The sequence below is a fragment of the Candoia aspera genome, chromosome 2 (assembly GCF_035149785.1).
Source record: "Candoia aspera isolate rCanAsp1 chromosome 2, rCanAsp1.hap2, whole genome shotgun sequence".
Lineage (NCBI taxonomy): Eukaryota > Metazoa > Chordata > Lepidosauria > Squamata > Boidae > Candoia > Candoia aspera.
Window position 1 is genome coordinate 198,211,826 of NC_086154.1, and position 19,360 is coordinate 198,231,185.

Below are 19,360 nucleotides of genomic sequence, written 5' to 3' on the forward strand. Positions count from 1 at the left end.
AAATACTAGTGTGTGAGAGAGAGTGTGTGTGCATGTCTCTAAAACACATTTACAGTGTATGTATTCATTTGAAATATTTATTTTTAAAAAATTATTTTTAATAAATACTTTTTTTTTTTTTTAAGTATCTCCATTTGGGACATTTTATCTGGAAAAGTTTTCATAAGTTATTTCTTTCTAAACCATTTTATTGCATATTGTGATACATGCAGTCACAAAGATTTTTATTTGCCCAGAAAAAAATCTTATATTAATAAATGTACTAATTTAACTCACCATTGGCTACACTTATGACTCCACCTGCTGGTGAATCAATATGAGTAGATTCTGCTTCGTATTCACATTCTTTCAAATAATTTGTTGACTCGGGAATTACTTCAGACTCTAACAATAAAGAACCCCAGTCTTCAGAACTTTCTCCAGCCTTGCTATTTACAACATCAGATTTCTTCTCTGAAAGATTACTTTCATTGTCACTAACTGGTGAATCAATACTATTTGAATATATTTCATACACAGGTTTTTTAAAACCACATGAAGGTTGTAATAACTCATCAGATTCTAATAAAAATGACTCCCAGCCTTGAATTTCTTGATCTTCTGCAATCTCATTTTTCAAACCAGTAGCTTTAGATTCCGGAATGTCAATTTCACTGCCAACTGGGGATTCAATATTACTTGAGTCTGTTTCAAACTCAAATACTTTCAAAGTAGATGAAGATCCAGGAGTTGCATCAGATTCTAGTAACAGGGATTCCCAACCCTGTTGAGAATATTCTGCAATATCATCTTTTATAACAGTAGTGTTAGATCCTGAAATACTCATGCCATCTTTTTGAACAGTGTCTAAACCAAATGGAGAAGCACATACTAGTCTGGATTGTTTATTGGGTGATTCTATAAACTGTGGACTACAGTTTTCCTGCATATTTTGGAGGTTTTGTAGACTATCTGTAGAATATTGTCTTTCTGTATTATACAGGAAATCTTCCTTCTTTTCTTCTAATGAGGCTTGCAGTGAGTGTTTCTTTGTAAGTGCTGGATGCATTTCTACTGTTTTCTCTGATTCACTGATGGCTGTCAAAGGATTAGTTTCATTCAGCATTATACACAGATTATTAGTCATTGGTACCTTATTCATACTATACTCTTTTCCAGTGTTATCAATTGTAGTATGCACTGTTTTCAGCTGTTCAGCTGATGCTGTTACATGGTCAAAGGCTGAAAGTTGATCATTTCCAGGAAAATTATCGCATATAAAACTATCTGTGGGCAAAACAGATTCCTGAATAATATTTTCTTCTTCAATTTCAGATGGTTCATCACTTGTAGGAGATTTTCCTTGGTAGATTATCTCATAATTATTTGAAAGACATGAACAGTTTTCTTCAGGACATAATTCCTCTCTGTCAATTGCCAGTTGGTGATTAAAATGAAAATCAGTGTCTTCTAACATTATGGGGGACATTTCATTGGGCTCCTCGTGCTCAGCTAGAACAGAAGTTTGTGCACATGTTTCCTTGCTTTCATACTGGCAAACATCAGGACTGCTTGAGGCCTGTGAACTGCTGTCTTGATCAAAGTGATTTAATATATCTGGGTTTTCTCTGCTTGTTCTCAAAATGAAAGGCTGATCAACATCAGTCCACAAATCTGGATCAATATTAAATATCTGACAGTCTCCAGGGGTGCTATTTTGTAGTATATCAGGAACAAATGAATTTTCTTGTGCAATTCTTTCTTCAGTAGCTGTTGAGCTCAGAGATTTTGTTAAAGATAGTGTAGGATCAGATGGAGATTTGTCAATAGTCTCTAGTTGCATTTCACTGTGTTCATTTATTATGTTTGCATCAAATCGATTTCTGGTTATTATGTTTGGATTATTTTTTAATGGACCAACTTTTAGATCTCCCTGAGCAACTGCATTTAACAGGCTTGTCTGCCAGTCTTCTGGAACAGTTTGTTTAACAGTATTAAGAGAGGGTTCTTGTCTTCTCTCTGTTTCATCAATATGTGGCCATGGTAGTCCATCATATTCTCCAGTGTTTGCACTACCTTGATCTGATCCTTCATACTGATGAGTCAGTACATGTTCCTCATTTTTAAATTGTGTAGATTTTTTTTCATATCTACAAGTAGCTATAAGATTTGGTTGTTTGACATTTTCATTTCTTTTTGGATCTACTGCCCATGCATCATCAGGGATAACTCCTGTAGAGTTACTTTCACTCTTAGAATTCAATCCAAGTGAACTCTCACCTTGTTTTTCCAAATTCCACCATTCTAACTTATCATCTGGAAATCCAAAACATTCTCCTTTGAATTTTTTATTTTCATCTAATGCATTTTTTGCATTATCTTGCAACAGAATATCCCAGGCATCTAAATTATTTGGACTGTAAATTTCTTCATTATTTACAGCAGATGTTTCTGTAATGTGATTAAGTACATTATCCTGATCTATTTCCCTTTCTATAAAATATTCAGATGTTTCACGGACATAGCCTTCTCTTAAAATATTAACATCTTCAGACGATTTATTTAATGCATCCATGTGGACATTTTCCTTCAAATTAGGCTGAGCATTTGAATTTTTTGAATCAACTATAAGATTTGTTTCATGGAACTGCAACGATTCCTGCTTTCTCATGTCATCCTCCAATTTGTCAGAGTCTAAATCTGACTCTATTCCTCCCTGATTTGGATTTGAATATTCTGAACCTTCATCTATTCCAGGACTTGATAAAGAAGATGTATCATCATCCACATGAGCATTCCAAAGATCTAAGTTTTTAGGAACTTTGTGATCAGTGTTTGTTTCAGAATCTTCTGGGCTTTTATTTTCAAGGGATTCCTTCCCAGATTCATCTATTTTGATATCATTTGTAATGTCCCATGTACCTTCACTCTTGTTCTGATTATTAGCTCCTTGAAAACTCTCCCTGGTATGTATATTAGTTGAAGAATCACTTATATCTGGGCTTGTTGGGCTTGAGTATATATCATCATGAATGGAACCACCACTGCTATTATCTTCCTCACAGGTATTTTTGAGGGAACTATTTGCAGGGGAGTTACTTGATATTTCTGACATTTCATTCTTCATGGGGCTTAGTCCAGCAAACTGAATCTCTTCACTCACTGATATATTCCAAGCATCAAGGATTTGGGACAATTCATGATGCAGTATAATATCAATACATTTTTCATGAGTGAACTCATTCTCACTCTCCAGACTTCCAGAAGTTTCACTTATTTCAGAAGAATCAGTTTTATACAGTAATGAATTATTTGGTTGTGGCATATCTGTTGTATCCAGGGGTTCAATATATTCTGTATATGAATTCTGTGGAATTCCTTGATTTTTATTCTTTGAAGTTGTGTCTTCAGTGTTCACCATTTCTGAATCGTCTTCATAACTTTCCAATTCAAATTTATCAGTGTTCAAGTTAGGTATTGACTCTTCTCCTATTGATGGTGGATCTTCACCACGCAAAAAAAGATTTGGTGGTTCTGATTCTGAAGTGTTCATTTCTGATCTATTAATCATGCTTTGGTTTTCAACCATTATTGGAGAATGCTTTGTTTGATTACATTCTTCTCTAGGAGAAATTGGAGAGGGACTTTCCATGTCAGGAATATTTTGTGCAGATAGATCTTTATCAAAAGGTTTAGAAACTGGTGTAGATACCCCCTCTGAATGGTAGTTTAGATGATCAACCATGTTAAAATGTTCCAAATTATTATCTTCTTTGGGAGACGAAACAAAATGTTTTGCACTACTATCTGAGGATACTTCCTTCTTTTCCTCCTTGACAAGTTGAGTCCAATCGGAAAATGGTACACTTACTTCTGGTGACTCTGCTGCTACTTCTTCCAGACTTCCACTAGTTATTGTTTTTTCTGGTGAACTGGGATAATCAGAAATTGTCCTGCTTTCTTCTGAACTATTAACATATGAAAGAGGTAGTAAAAGTGACAATGGCATGTTGTCATTTTGCAATGTTTCATTTCTAACATCATTAAGGGTGACTGATCCTATAGCAGTTTTATTTTCAATGACTTCTAGTGCTGAGGAGTAAGTTAAGCTATTATCCTCCAATGCAATTTCTTGATTGTGCTGGAGATGTTCAGCCTTTTGGTCAAATTGCTTATTCAAAAGCTTACTTTCTTGTTCTGACTGGTTGTTCCCTTTAAATTGATAATTAACTAAAATGGCATTCTCTGTATCACTTGGGTCCAAACAAGGAAATCCTGTGTCTTCAAGAACGATTTCATTATTCCTCTCACCTTTTCCTTCTATTGTGTGTATGATACTACATGGTGGGGAACTACTATTTTTTTGTGTAGGAACCAACATCATTTCATAGTTTTCAGAAGGGCTACTGTCATCAACATCATAGTCACCTGAAAAAGGCACTGTATCTTTTTTTTCTGAATCAAGTACAACAGCATCTTTTATATTACACTCAGAATGTTCAACTTCTGTTGGTGTTTCATTATTAAAGGTTAGTTTCCGAGCTTCACTGTAATCAGATGAACATACAGGAAATGTCTGTGGCAATGATTTATTATCTGCTAAATCATACATTTCTGTTGCAGTTTCATCTGAATTTGAGTTTATTATTTGGTCAAACGTTGGCTCTCTATCAGAATGTTTGTCCTCACTTTCTTTTTCATCTCCAACCCCTGTGGGTGATACATATGAATCAGATGTTGAATAGTTTGTATCTGGTGGAGAGACAATCAGATCTTCACAAGTATTTGATGGGACAAACTCTGCATCTTTGTATGACAGGAAGGGATCTTCCCAAGAAGCAAGGTTTCCAAGCATATCTTTTCTGATGTTTGAATCACACGCATCCCATACAGTGGTATTATCAAACTGTCTGGAATTAGTGTCACTGTGGTTTTCCATAATCAATTTAACATCTTTCTGCAAATTATCAAAATCAGACTTTGCATTTTTATATGCTCTGTGATTTTCTACTGAACTACCCTGCCTGTTGTTTTGAGATCTTAAATCTATTTGATTCTTTGGATTTTCACTTGGATTATCAACAGAGAATTCCAGCAAACATTTAGACATAGAATGTGTATCAAAATTTTGTGAAAAGTGATCCAAATTCACTTGAGGAACATTCCATGAGTTATCATGATCAAATTCTGTCCAAACATTAGGGAAATTTGTCTTTATATGTCCACTATTATTCCATGGTCCAGAAACTGGTTGACTGGAGTTCCACATATTAGCAAACTCTTCCATTTGCTCTTCTTCATCTTTTTGTTGATATTCCAAAGTATTTTGGGCAGGACTAAATGGTTTTTTCCAAATATCTGCTCTTGAAAATTCCATATGCTTTGGTTGCTTTTGTATACATGCTGAATCTGAAGCTCTTCTCTCAGTTTGCTGTCTCAATAACAGATTTACTTTATAATCTTTCCATGAATCAGGACTCTGAAATACAGATTCAGGTTCAGTTGAATTCCATGTATCAACATTTTTGGAATCTAATTCAAAACCATCCCACCAGCTCCCATATCTAATACGAGAATGAGGATTTTTCACATGATCAATTTCATTAATTCTTTTAATTATATCTTGTGGATAAAATAAAGGTGGCCCACTATCTAAAGGTGATGTTTCCACAAGGCTATTCATTGGGGTTGGTGGAGTTCTTCTCTCAGCACTTTTAAATATTTCTGGACAAGAGGAAAATTCATTTTCTAAGTCAATCAAACTTGATTTTTTTTCAGAAAAATCTCTGTGATTTTCTTCTTGGTGGCCAGATTCATTCAATGTCACTGTATCATCTTCTTCGCTTCGTCTTTGTAAGTCTATTGAATAATTTGCAGTGTCACATTCTGATAGATTTGCCTTGTCATCTGCTTTTGAATTAGCTGACAACTGTTCTTCTGATGAACCACTGTCATGGGAGAAATCATCCGCAGAACAGTCCACTGAATGTGGAGACATTGTCTGAATTGATGTCATAGGTGCTAAATCAAAATTGAAAAGATCAAAATTGTCACTGCAATTTCTAGATGGAGGCTTTTCTTCTTCAGCTACTGCTCCTTCAGGAATGGGACTATAAGAGTCAAATCCAGAAAGAAAACTGTGATGAGACACACCTCCTTCTGCTACTGGACTGTCATCACTAAGAAAAACTGAGCTCTCCTTAGATGATCTGCTGCTTCTAATAGTAGCAAGTCCACTGTCTGGACTCACAAGATCTATATTAACATCAGCATGGGCTTGGGCTGATCCATTATGATCCTGAGGGTTTTCTATAAAGTTGACAACGTTTGGTTGTGGTTCAATGTCTGAACCATATAGTTCCATAATACCAGAAGATCCTTGAGAAAGTGGAGCACTTCCAGCAACAGCTTCAGTGGAAGATGTTCTACTGTTTGGTGCCATTTCAGGATGTCTCCTGCTGATAACATCTTTCATTAGCAAAAAAATTTCATCACCATTTGCTATATAATTATCTTGTTGGTAAATGAGAAGTTGGTCACATCCATATTCCATAGGATCCAGTTCCAGGCATGGATTCTGACATTCTTCTAATTCACAACAAATCTATTAAGGAAAAAAAACACTAGTGTTTTGTTTGATCAACTGTACATAATGAAAGTAAAGTTAGTAAAAATTAATACTGATCTTAATGTCTTCATCTGAAATCAGTTTTTTACTTTGTAATACTTCTCACATTCTAATATACTCTGACTGAGCAAGTACTTTCTGCTTAAGCAAAGTACTTGACAAAGTGAAATAAAATTTTAGCCTATGGATCCCAGAGGGTCTAGTATTCCTGATCTTGGTCCCTAATATTCACCTTTCCTTAAAAGAATAAAAGAAAATATTTTTATGCAGCTTTCTCAATCCAGCAGTATTTAGAAGTGCCAGGTATAACAACAATGGCCATCTAACTTTTCCCAGAATTCATCAGGACCTTACTCTATTAAGGTGGAGACACATTCTGGGGAAAGAAGCATTGCACTAATATATGTACAGTATATGGTTTGATGAGAACCAGTCCAGCTATTGCTCACCACTGCCTAATAAGCTTATGTGGGACTGGAGGGCACAGAATTCTAGGTGCATTTCAATGTCATTTGAAAGCAAAGGCCAACAAAATGCTTAAGAAAAAAAATTAAATCTGACATTGTCTTTGTTTAGATAATTACTAACTTAGCCCTCTAATGAATGCACCATGATATTTCAAGAATATTATGTACTAATAAAAAGTACATAATGCAAGCATTAGTGGCATTTCTACCATTCTCTTATATTACTTAATTGTGCTATTAAAAAATTTTTTGCTAGTAATAATATCCTGTAAAGTTTAAAGAAATTATGATCTACCTTAAATATATGGTTCTATTTGTTAAATATATGATCCTACTTGTAAAGGACAACGTCAGAACAAGAAAGCCATTCTTTGATCTGGGTGAAGCCCAAAGGGTTTTAGCCAGCCTAGTTCTGAAGAACAGTACAACTGGATAAAACGGAGCAGTTTTCCCCAACCTGATGCAAGCCAGATGTGTTGGAACTATGAGTCCCAGGATTCCTAGGAGCATGGCCAATTTTTAGACAGGCTCATCATACACCCCCTAGTGGGAATAAACATTTGTTCACAGCAGTTTGTAATATTTTAAAAAGTTAATAATAATATTTGAACTGTAGAAATTTATTTTTTAGAACAGGAATAGAGGTTTTCTCTATTTTCTACTTCAAAGACTGAATTGCAAAAAAATGAATACAGATAGTCCTCGCTTTCCAACGACTCATTCAGCGACTGTTCAAAATTACAATAGCTCTGAAAAAGGAGATTTACAACCAGACCTCAAAGTTGTGTCCGTTGCAGCATCCCCACAGTCACATGATTGCTAATAGCACAATTAAGTAATATAAGAGAATGGTAGAAATGCCACTAATGCTTGCATTACGTACTTTTTATTAGTACATAATATTCTTGAAATATCATGGTGCATTCATTAGTGCACATTCACGACAGTTGCAGCATCCTGCAGTCATGTAATCGCCATTTGCAACCTTCACAACCGGCATCTGACAAGCAAAGTCAATGGGGAAGCCAGCAGGAAGTTGCAAGTCGCAGTCACATGACATCATGCTTAACGACCCACAGTGATTTGCTTAATGACCGTAGCCGGAACTGACAAACTGATGTTGGAAGTTGGGCACGGTCATGTGTCACTTCACTTTATGATTGTGTCGCTTAGCGGCATAGTTGCCAGTCCCAATTGTGGTCAGTAAGTGAGAACTACCTGTAGAGCAAAAAATAATGGACTAGCTCAAAGGTAAAGTGAGCATGACAATGCCATTCCTCACTCTCACATACATGAATACATCCGAGTCTACACACAACACACACAGAGACTTTCATTCACATATTAATTCACATATATGTACATTCATTCACTGATAACAGATGATACACATTTGATTTATTATATGCCATCAAGTCATTGTCGACTCTTAGCAACCACACAGATTTTCTCCATGATGACCTGTCTAGTCTTTCTATGATGCACAGTCACATTAATTTACATTCTAATATAATATTCATGTAACATTCTTATACACCAGCAAAAATAACTTTTCCCATGTGAATTTACAAAAAGACTTCCATAACTATATATCACAAGAGAGAGTTTGTGGATGGATATGGCTACAAGGAAGAATGTTTTAACCCAGAGTTAAATAGTACCAAAAATAGCAAACCAGTGGCACGAGGAGTAAATAGTATAAGATACTGTAGATAACCTTAGAGTAGGGGACAGTTCTAACACATGGAGAAGGCGCATGTATTTTCTTCAACCAAAATAAACGATACATATATGCTTTTGATAAAATACAATAATTCTTGTGGTGTGACCTTTATATGGCAAAAAAATACAGGAGCTGGAAAAGTAGTATTGCCAATACATTTTGTGACTATCCTATCTGAATAGGAAGTTTAAAAAACTGTATGGAAAAATCCCTACACATTCATGAATATGTGTTAAATGTTAAAGCAAAATAATGATGGGTTCTGTAAGAATGAACCTTGTTAAAAGAAAGTTCAATTTAAAAAATTTACAATTTATAATTGTTTTTTCTTCTCTAATTATCCTGTCATCCAACCTCTTAATGATGTTTTACTGTTCTCAGATCATTATAGAAGTTATTGTTCTATTCTTGCAATATTTTTAAGACTTTAACTTATCCTGTATTATTTAGAAATGTAATGGCAAAATGTGATGTAACAATGCATCCCCTATGACAGTGCAAGTTTTTATATTATTTCATTCTCTTTTTCAGAATACATACCTGATTTCCTAGTTCCATGTTTTCTGAATAAACTGCTATTTGCTTTTTTTCTTGTCCTTCTGTTAAGTAGCTGGCCGAAATGACAAGGACATCAAAACCGTATTTATCTACAAATGCTTTCAGGTCTTGATTGATATTTCTATGAAACAGATAATCCTGAAAGATGACAAATCAATTATTTATTGAAGAAATTAATTGAATTTACATCCACAGCTAACTGGAACAGTTAAACCAATAATGGACGATCCAGGGTGGAGTGGGATTGTTTTTGGTATGTTTTTGGCTACTCTTACAACACAACTCAACATATCTACTCAAAAGTAAATTCCACTGAGTGCAGTGGGAACTGGGAGTTGAAATTAACATAGCTGTAGGGTATAAAATAAGAAAAGGCTGCTATATGAGATTACTTGCAATTATAAGATACACCCTAAAAATCACTTTTGTTATTATATTTTTATTTATTTATTTATTTATCATATTTTTATCACCGCCCATCTCCCCCACATGGGAGACCCTATGTAAATTATATATTTATACTTTCATGAAAAATACTAAAAAGATAGTTTTCCCATACATGGGTGTTACAGTTATTGAATGATATACTCTTGAGACCCAGTATAAATTTGAATTATAATCTTATAAAATTCTCTGCTAGCCACATACTATATTCACTGCTGATTCTTAACTGTTTTTATCCTAGCTTTTGGCCACATGGTTCTCCAAAACAACTCTCATCACTTTTTGTCAGATATTTCTAAGAAAATGGAAAGATAAACATTTGAAAATACTTAAAGGTAAGGTCATATAATACAATAGGCAGATGGTAAAAATATTAAGAAGCATTTATCTTTTGAAAATATTAATCTAAGCCCTATTATCTTTGTTCTTCTCAGTCCAGACTTCAGTTATGATCAAGAACAAGGAGATGGTGCTCTAGAATTTATTTTATTATTTCATCATTTTCTCATTTTACTTACAGGCAAGGCTATAGGTTGTGGTGGTTCTATTTGTTCTATCACTGTCACACTTTGGTGTTAAGGGGGGAACGTGCAAGGTTGAAGCACATCCCAGGAAGATAAGGGGTTGCAACAGTGACTACCAAACAGCTACACCAAGCCTGGAAGGTAGCCAGGGTGTGTGAAATCCAGAGGACTTCTGGGAGAAGGTTGAGATTTCCACATTCCCACAGGCTCAGCCCTGCTACTACCTCATCATTTGCTAAAAGTAACCAGAGCTATGAAAAAATACTGTATCTTTGATAAGATAACAAGCACTATGCAATCAAAAGTCCAATCTTCATATTACATGTTCTCGTCTGTTCAATTCTGAGAAAGACTGTCATGTCCATAAATAGAAAGTGGTATTTTAAGCCATTTGAAAACTGGAGTAATGATAGTGCTCTCAAATTTTTATTAGGATGAGATTTCCAGCAAAAAAAAAAAAAAGCACCTTAGGCCCTTCAAAGTCTTTACTGGAAATTGTTATATGATGATAGAGCCACAGCTTTCAAACTTGAGGTAGAACATCAACTCAGCAGCGTTACTCTGAGCAATCTCTCCTCTGTGATGTCCTGTCAAACTCCTCTGACAGGTATTTCTTCAGGCACGGGGATGCACTCCTACATGCTCTCCTATTCAATCTACACAATCTGTAACCCCTCACCAAAGAAGTGGAGCATCTGGCACTGATCTACAAAACCCCATGAAAATTCACATTCTACAAGAAATCATGTGCCTAATGGTGCAGTGACTTGACATATTGTAATCTATCTTCTCTCAATTTTAATAGAATATATATACATACATACATATACATACATACACAAGTATATATCAATCCATTTAAGAAATATAGGTAGTCCTCATTTAATGACTGCCTCATTTAGCAACCATTCACAGTTATGATGGATGAAAAAGTAACTTTAAGAGCAATCCTTGCATTTACAACCTTTGCAGGTCTGTAAAGCAAAGGAAAGTTGAAGTAAGATTGTAAGTACAGTCACGGTTTCACTTAACGGCAACATTGAGGGAAGGGACCTGGATCATCGCTTAATGACCATGTTGCTGGTCCCAACTGAGGTTGCTAAATGAGGATTACCTGTAAATTGATTAACAGATGTCTGAGCACGTGTGTATTTTGTTTGAATTATGCCAACCTATACAATAAATTGAAGTCAAGCTTTATTTATTTTATGCCTGTCAGGATCCTTTCCCATGTTATTTTGGCATGGATGTAATAATTTTAAGTTTTTTCAAAGGATATGTTGGGCTATATAGTGCTTAGAGATATTGAAAAGAACTATATTCCATTTTGATAGCTTCCTTACTTGTTCCCAACCACCTATCCTTCTTTGAAGATTATTTCTTTCTGGCTCATAATTTGGCAAACTTACTAATAAAATAAAAGGGGGGAAAAAAAGACCCCGAAGCATTTGGAAATAAAGATTATATCGGAGGCTAATGTGTTGTTTTTCTACAAATCAGATTTCCATTTACTTCTTGTAATTAAAAAAAAATACTAGGTAGGCAGGGTCCTGGCAGATTAGTAAGGTGAATCCATCGACACAAAGCTTGGGACTCTACCCTTAGTGCCTATATTAACAACTGCTAGTGTTTGGTATGACACCAAAGTGTCCATGAAAACATTTGCTAAGTTGACCGCAGGCTGACTGCTATGAAGAGATGGATTTTTTTTTCATTTTCTCCCATATCTTTTTATACAATGGCATATAACTGGTAAAAAGTTTCTCAACCTTTCTCAATCAACTTTTTTTTTAACATTAGACATTTGTTTTCATTGGTGTAACAAAAGAATTTCTCATTAAACCTATCCCACATTTAAGATTTCTTGGTTGCACAGCTACCCCTTGTGTTTCAGAATTGGCACAAGATTTGTTAAATTAAACATTTTGGGGCTTTGAGGAGAAAGAACTAAAGCATCTTTCATTTTATAGGTTCTGGTAGGGCAATACAGCAGTTCAGAAATAATTTGAAAAATGTGCTTTGGAGCACAGGGTGTTCAAATGTCTTTTGCTGATTTCAAATGATCTCAGAAAGAAAGAACCAAGTTACACAGCTAACAGCAGCTACTCTCAATATTCCTATTTGGCACACCCCTCATCCATGCACTTACTAGTCAGTCAGGCTGTTTCTGAACATGAGTCTAGAACACTTCTGAAAGAGTGCTTAAGCCCAGGTTCAGACATAGTATAGCTAACAAGTTGGAAGTATGGAGGGCAGCACAGAGTAAAGTACAAGAAAGTGATCAACAATGAGCAAGCTCTAGCCTCAACAAGTGTTGCAACCGGATGTCAGTGCTGACAGTGAGAAGAAGTCAACTTCTGGCAGCACCAGAAATGGTTGATGGGCTGCCATGGAGAACATACAGCATATAATAACAGCCATGGCCATGGCACCTAGTTTGTTTGTTTGTTTATGGAACTTATATGGCCTCCTATCTCACACAGTGATTCTCACAACAACCAATAAAAACAGCAATAAAAAAACAGATCATACCCTTCCCACCAGGTGCCAAACCACCCAAGCTGTTGACCCCATGACTCAAATCCATCCTAGCCCAATGCTTGAAGAAGAGTCAGGTCTTCTGCTCTCTGGAAGGCTAAAACTGCAGGGTCCCCTGAATCTCAGGTAAGAGCCTATTCTAAAGGGCCAGGGCAATTATAGAGAAGATGTACCTCCAAGGTCCCACCAGATAACAACATTGAGGGAAAGGACCTGGAGCATGCCCATCCTATATGACCTAGTAGGATGGGTAGATACCCACAGGGATGTGCAGTCCCACTAGTAATGGCCCTTTGCCATGTAGCTTCTAGATGGACTTCAACAAAAGCCCTATGTAGAGTCCATTACAATACTGTAATCCAATCGGGAAGTAACTAAGGCACGAGTGACTGTTAGCAAGGCCTCCCAATCCAGGAATGTGTCATGAGTACTGCTGGTGAGCAGGAGCAGGGCCCTCTCCAGGAGGAGAAATGCATGCGGAGTTTAGAAGCTTTGAATCTCCCATCAAAGAAACACAGAGCAGACCCGCCTTAGATTTCTAAACTACGCATGTGTTTTTCCCCCTGGAGAGGGCCCCACTCCTGCTCACCAACAGTACTCATGACAGAATGGGCCCAATAGGTGCACAAATGGATTTGTGCAAAGGCCTCCCTGGCCACAGCTGCTATCCTGTCTTCCAGCAGGAGCTGCAAGTCCAGGAGGATCCCCAACTCATGCACCAATTCTGTCTGGGGGAATGCTACACTGTCCAGAATTAAAGGTGTCATCACTCCTGAGCCTAGGGAGCCAAAAACCCACAACCACTTCATCTTGCTAGGATTGAGTCACAGCCAGTTTCTCCCCATCCAAGTACTTACTTGGAGCAACCACCTGAACAGCTTCACCTGCCCAGCATGGGGTAGAGAAATATAATTGGGTATCATCAGCTTAGTGATGATACCAAAACCTATGCTGCTGAATGACCACACCCAGCAGCCTCATATATATGTTAAGTAGGAGAGGTGAGATCCTGAAGCCCTGAGGTACCCCACATAACTTCTTCTTCCCTCCCTCTACTGGTACTGGCCCCAGAGAAAAGAGGAGAACCATTGCCAAACAGTGTCCCCCACTCCCAATCCTTGGAGCCAATCCAGAAGGATGCCATGGTTGATGGTATTGAAAGCTACCAGGAGGGCCAGGATGGACACACCATCCCAATCCTGACCCCTCTAGAGGTCATTCACAAGTGTGACCAATGCTGTTTCACTACTATAGCTGACCTGAATTTTGACTGAAAAGGGTCTAGATAATCCACTTCATCCAGGGCCCTCCACAGCTGGGAGCACTTCTCAACAACTTTCCCTTAAAAGGGAAGATTGGAGACTGGACAGAAGTTACCTAAAACCATAGGGCTCAGGGATGGCCTATTGAGGAGGGGACAAACCAGTCTCTTTCAAGGTAGGTGGGACCACCCCCTCCCATAAAGAGGCATGGTCCAACTACATGCCACCTCCTGGAAGGCCTTGACCAGCCAGGAGGGGCATGGGTCCAGACTCATGCCGTTCACAGCTGCAAGAACACTGCCCACTTACCCAGGATTGGCCAGCTAGTTACACAAAAGCCAAAATGAAGCAGGAAAAGTGAGGCTGCCCTCCCATCCACCAAGGGTGACATAGGAAACCATGGAACATTGCTCAAACAATGACCATGATGTCATGAGCTTTGACTAGCCAGGACAACAGTTGCAGCACTTGTATGAGAGTCCTCAGATATCATAAGTGAAAATAATAAAACAAACGCAGATACTGTACATGAATCCCTTTGTTAGCAAAAGTGATGCTAACCACTTTTATTGCAGCCAGTGGGGACTGAAAGATCCACTGATACTTACTTAGAACCCAAGTTTCTTTCTCCTTCTTAGTCAACCCTCTGAACCAGTGTTTCTCAACCTTGGGAACTTTAAGATGTGTGGACTTCAATTCCCAGAATTCCCAGCCAGCATTCTCCAGCCTGCTGTGAACAGCATAGGACTAGTACTCTGAAAAGTGCATTAAACCTGTGTTTAAGAAACAGGCCTTGCACTCTTTTGTGGAAGGAAAGCTTGCAGTGGTCAACATGAACTTTTCCTTCCCCTTGCTTTCTCCCCTGGGACTTTAAGGCCGTCTGCACCAGACCTGTTTTCCAATTATAAAAGGAATATGCTGAGAGCATGAGGGTGGGAAGTGGGGTGGATATGAGATCAACAGGCAACCGATGGCAAAGGTGGAGCAGGCTTGGACTTCAGCAAACCAGCAGTAGCCAAACTGAAAGGAGGAACAGAGCCCAGCAGCTTCACCCTCTCCAGCAGAAATGCTGAGAAGCTACAGCCAGCTAATAGCTGGCAAAGCACCTTTCTTTTCTCAGCCCAGCATAGACTGAGAAACTGCCAGGCCAAGACTTCACCAACAGTTTAGAACAGCAGCTGACAGCAACAGAAGCCAACTTGGCTAAATGGTGGCTTGAGACCTTAGTATAAGGCAGGGCTGCAACTAGGGTCTGTGTCACCTGGGGCAAATATGGATTCCATGCCCATTCTGGTGCCCCCCCAGTGCTCATTTTGGCACACACACCCCAGTGCGGTGCCGGGGGCACATGCCCTGCTTGCCCCCCCTAGTTGCGGCCCTAGTATAAGGTCAGGCAACAAAAGAGAACAGAATTGTTATAGACTGTTTAGGAATAAGATATACACATAGACATAGATGTTTGATTAAAATAGCATAGGCTTAGTGTTAAGGCAGAAGTTAGGACAATAAGTAAGTTTGTTAAATTTTATATCTTTCCTGGAAACAGAGGGAAAATTAAAAATAGTCTGTTTGTTACTGGTCTGTACCATTTCCCAAAAGACCCCCTCATACCTTTCTTATAAACCTGTGTTTATAAGGAGCCTAAATGAGATCTGGCAAGCTTTATGGAGAGCACCAGTTGGGCATCAGGCCAGCATAGAGCTTTGGAGAAGCCAGGTGTCCAAGCCCAAATTACCATGGAGGGTAGTTGCCAGCAACCAGAAGGGAGGGGGCATGTCCACAGCAGCCTAAATTAACCAATAGAAGGTAAGCAGATTCCAACTTCTCATCATGTCAGCAACCACACTGCCAGTAGAAATAAATGGATATTCATCTACACAGTGAGTTCGATGACCTTATTTTCATCTTTTCCAGTAGCTCATTAAATACCTTTTTTTCATCCTTTGGCTTGTGATATTTCTATTTGATAAAATGTTTGATTGTCTTCTGAACAATAATGTTATATTGTCATATAACATTATCTGCTTTTTTGCTGCTATTAAGCAGCATTCTTTTAAATCAACAGCAGTTCATCAACCACATACCACAACTGAATATTCAGGTGGGCATTTTATTCACTTCTATCCCTAACTATATATTTCTGTCTTCTATGTAATAAATTTTTAGCTTGCATGTGAATGAAATCTATTAATTAATCTACTCAGATGTATCCAAAAATATGTTTTGTTTTCCCTTAAGTTAAAATTAAATGAACACCACTTCATCAAATGTTTGAATGAAAAAAATATTTTTCTAGATTTAAAAAAAGACAATTTTCATAGTTGTATGTTTTTTCCAATGCTGCTTTCCTGGCATTCACAAACAGGCTGGGGGGAAAACCTAAACCTAATTTGGACCACAATGGCCCATAATTTAAAATACTTACTAGCTAAGAGAGTGTGAGAGGACAGGATTTAAAAAGTTGCAGCTTTTCTCAATCTGATAGCATGTGTTAGATCAAAACCTGTAATTCCTAAATCTTTGACCATGCTGACTGAGAATTAAGGAGGTGAAACCCATCACACTTAGAGTTCATCAAGTGGGAAAGACTGCTTTAGTGCAATAGATTGTACATGAATTGTTTAGTATTTAACTTTTCTTCTTTGAAGGGCATACATTCAAAACAATTTATCAAGTAGCTTTTGGGGCACATCAATTTCAAAAGTGAGTAATTTGTACTTCAAAAGGGATAAGCCATATATCTGGGAAGCTTTGGAAGATAAAACAAGTGGCAGTGGTTTTTTGATCCTGGCCAAGACTTATCCAAGGTGGCAGAAGAATATAGGTATTGCTACATCTATGCAATGTTTGCAATCATTATTTCGAACAAAAAACAATCCATGTCTATTTATATCACAGGAAGACCTCTACAGCCTTGTATTTTATGCCTCGATAGCCTTTATACTAGAATATATATTTTACATGGCATACACTGACAGGCATAACTATTACTACATTCAAAACAGAAAGACAATTGTCCTTGTAGCCAACAGCTTTGTTATAGTATATGTTTTCACAGTGATAGTCTTATGAAGAGAACAACATTACTGCTTGTTTTAGAAATATCCTGACTATGAACATCACTCCAATTTTTGCCTATATTTAAATTTAATTTGTCCTTCATTTTTCATTAGGAAATGCAGATTCAAGTCCACATTCACCCATGAACTTTACTTGAATGAGTTAGGCCTGTCATTGACTCTCAGTTTAACCTACCACACAAGGTAGTAATGACTGGTAAGGATAAGTCAGTTTGGTCTAGTGGTTAAGGCAACGGGCTAGAAACCAGGAGACTGAGAGTTCTAGTCCCGCCTTAGGCCTGAAAGCCGGCTGGGTGACCTTGGGCCAGTCACTCTCTCTCAGCCCAACTCACCTCACAGGGTGGCTGTTGTGGGGAAAATAGGAGGAGGAAGGAATATTAGATATGTTAGCTGCCTTGAGGTATTTATAAAAATAATAAAGGTGAGATAGAAAATAAAATAAATACAATCAAGTGCTGCCTTAAGCTCCTGGAGTAAAGGCAGGCAACATCCTGCAAGCAACAACTGGGAGACGTACAACAAGATTTTCACTCAGTATTCTACATCCTTGCACCCCAAAAGCCAGGTGGCATTCCAGAACAGTTGGAATATGATATCAAAGCCTAGAAATTCATGAATATTGGGAAGGGGAGCTGCCTTATGTGACTGAAAATAGCTTTTAACTCATTGAAGACCTTCTTTTTAAAAACCTGTTATTTATTTATAGAAATCTTCAGCTTTTATTTTAAATCTTCATCCATTTTTAAAATTTGCTTTGGGTTTATTGGACTTATAATACATAAGGAGTGTTGCCAAACGTATATAACAATAAACAATAAATATAACAATTTAATCAAATACATAATAAAAAGCACAATTGAAATAAACATGTATGATTTCAAAGCTTTTTCCATCTCTACAGTCAATGGATAAATTAAAACTTAACAACTATTGATACATTGGGCACTGAGAATGGTCACTTGTGCCTTTGTCATCTCAGATTATTTTAATTTAGTCTACACAGTAGTCTTGTGACCACTTGGAAACTTCATCTCGTCCAAAATGCAGCTGCTTGCACATTCACTGGTCGGTCTTGATACTGCCACATTACACCATGGCTGTGGTGTTGCACTGCTTACCAGCATGTTCCCAAGTACAAGTCAAGGTTCTGGTCACTACCTTTAAGGGCCTCAATAGCTGAAACCTTTCCTAAATAGATTCTGGCTGCCCAATACACTTAGTCAGAGACTGCTAAGAGGACCCACCTATGCAGAAGTACAGCAGAAGATAAGCTCAACAGTGGGATATTCTGTGAAAGCTCCCCTTCTGTGGAATGGCATGTCCCCTCAGGCAAAGGATGGGCCTTTTGGAAATTGGTAGTCCTGGCTCTTACAGAAAGCCTTTAGGGACTGACAGATTAATTGATTGATTGGAGCAACACTAGCCTAAGTTTGTTAAGCCTTACTTACTTTTATTATTTATCATTGTTTTATTTATATTATTAGCCGTAAACCCCTAAGAGTTGAGGCAGGGACAAGCCTAATAAATAAATGCATGCATGCATGCATACATACATACATATATTCAAACAATCTAATATGTAAGGACCTTAGTGTTGAATGTTTAATATACTGTTTTGACTAGATACAATATTTGATGCTTCATATTTCCAACAATTTTCATATTCTAATTTAACTTCTTTCAAATTTAGGAGTCAAATACCAATTGGATAATGTCTTAAAACTGAGCTACAGTAAAACTCTAGATTAAATTTTGAATCATTCATCAACATACTGGAACCTAAATCTGTAATAAGTTACAGTAGCATTTTATATCTATATATTTTAAGAAAGAGAGACATCTACTTCAGCTCTTTGAATCATAGGTAATTTTAACTTGCTTTGCCACTCCTAAGCTATTTTCAGAAAAATTGTGGAACTAATCTTATTAAAAAGATTCTGGCTGTTTCTACTTTTTGTGTGTGAAACTCATCAACCTTGTGCTGCCATTATTTTCATAGGAATAAGTCCCTTAAGTTATGCTCAGAAGCAATGTGGTAATTTGCATTTTTAATTATTTTATACTGTAAAAACCTGAATATATTTAAAGCATTTATTTAAGGGATAGAAAAAAAATCCTGCTAACTTGCAACTCAAGTACGGCACAGAGAGATATAGA

General features: G+C 37.3%; 1 protein-coding gene across 1 annotated transcript in view; it reads right to left on the reverse strand.

Moving 5' to 3' along the window:
- PRUNE2 (prune homolog 2 with BCH domain) overlaps positions 1–19,360 on the reverse strand; it is a 123,072-nt gene that overhangs the window by 39,776 nt on the left and 63,936 nt on the right. The window contains exons 7-8 of the mRNA XM_063295162.1: positions 9,338–9,493; positions 277–6,583 (exon numbers count right to left, since the gene is read on the reverse strand). Of these exons, the coding sequence (XP_063151232.1) occupies positions 277–6,583; positions 9,338–9,493 (6,463 nt within the window). The remainder of the gene's footprint in view (positions 1–276; positions 6,584–9,337; positions 9,494–19,360) is intronic.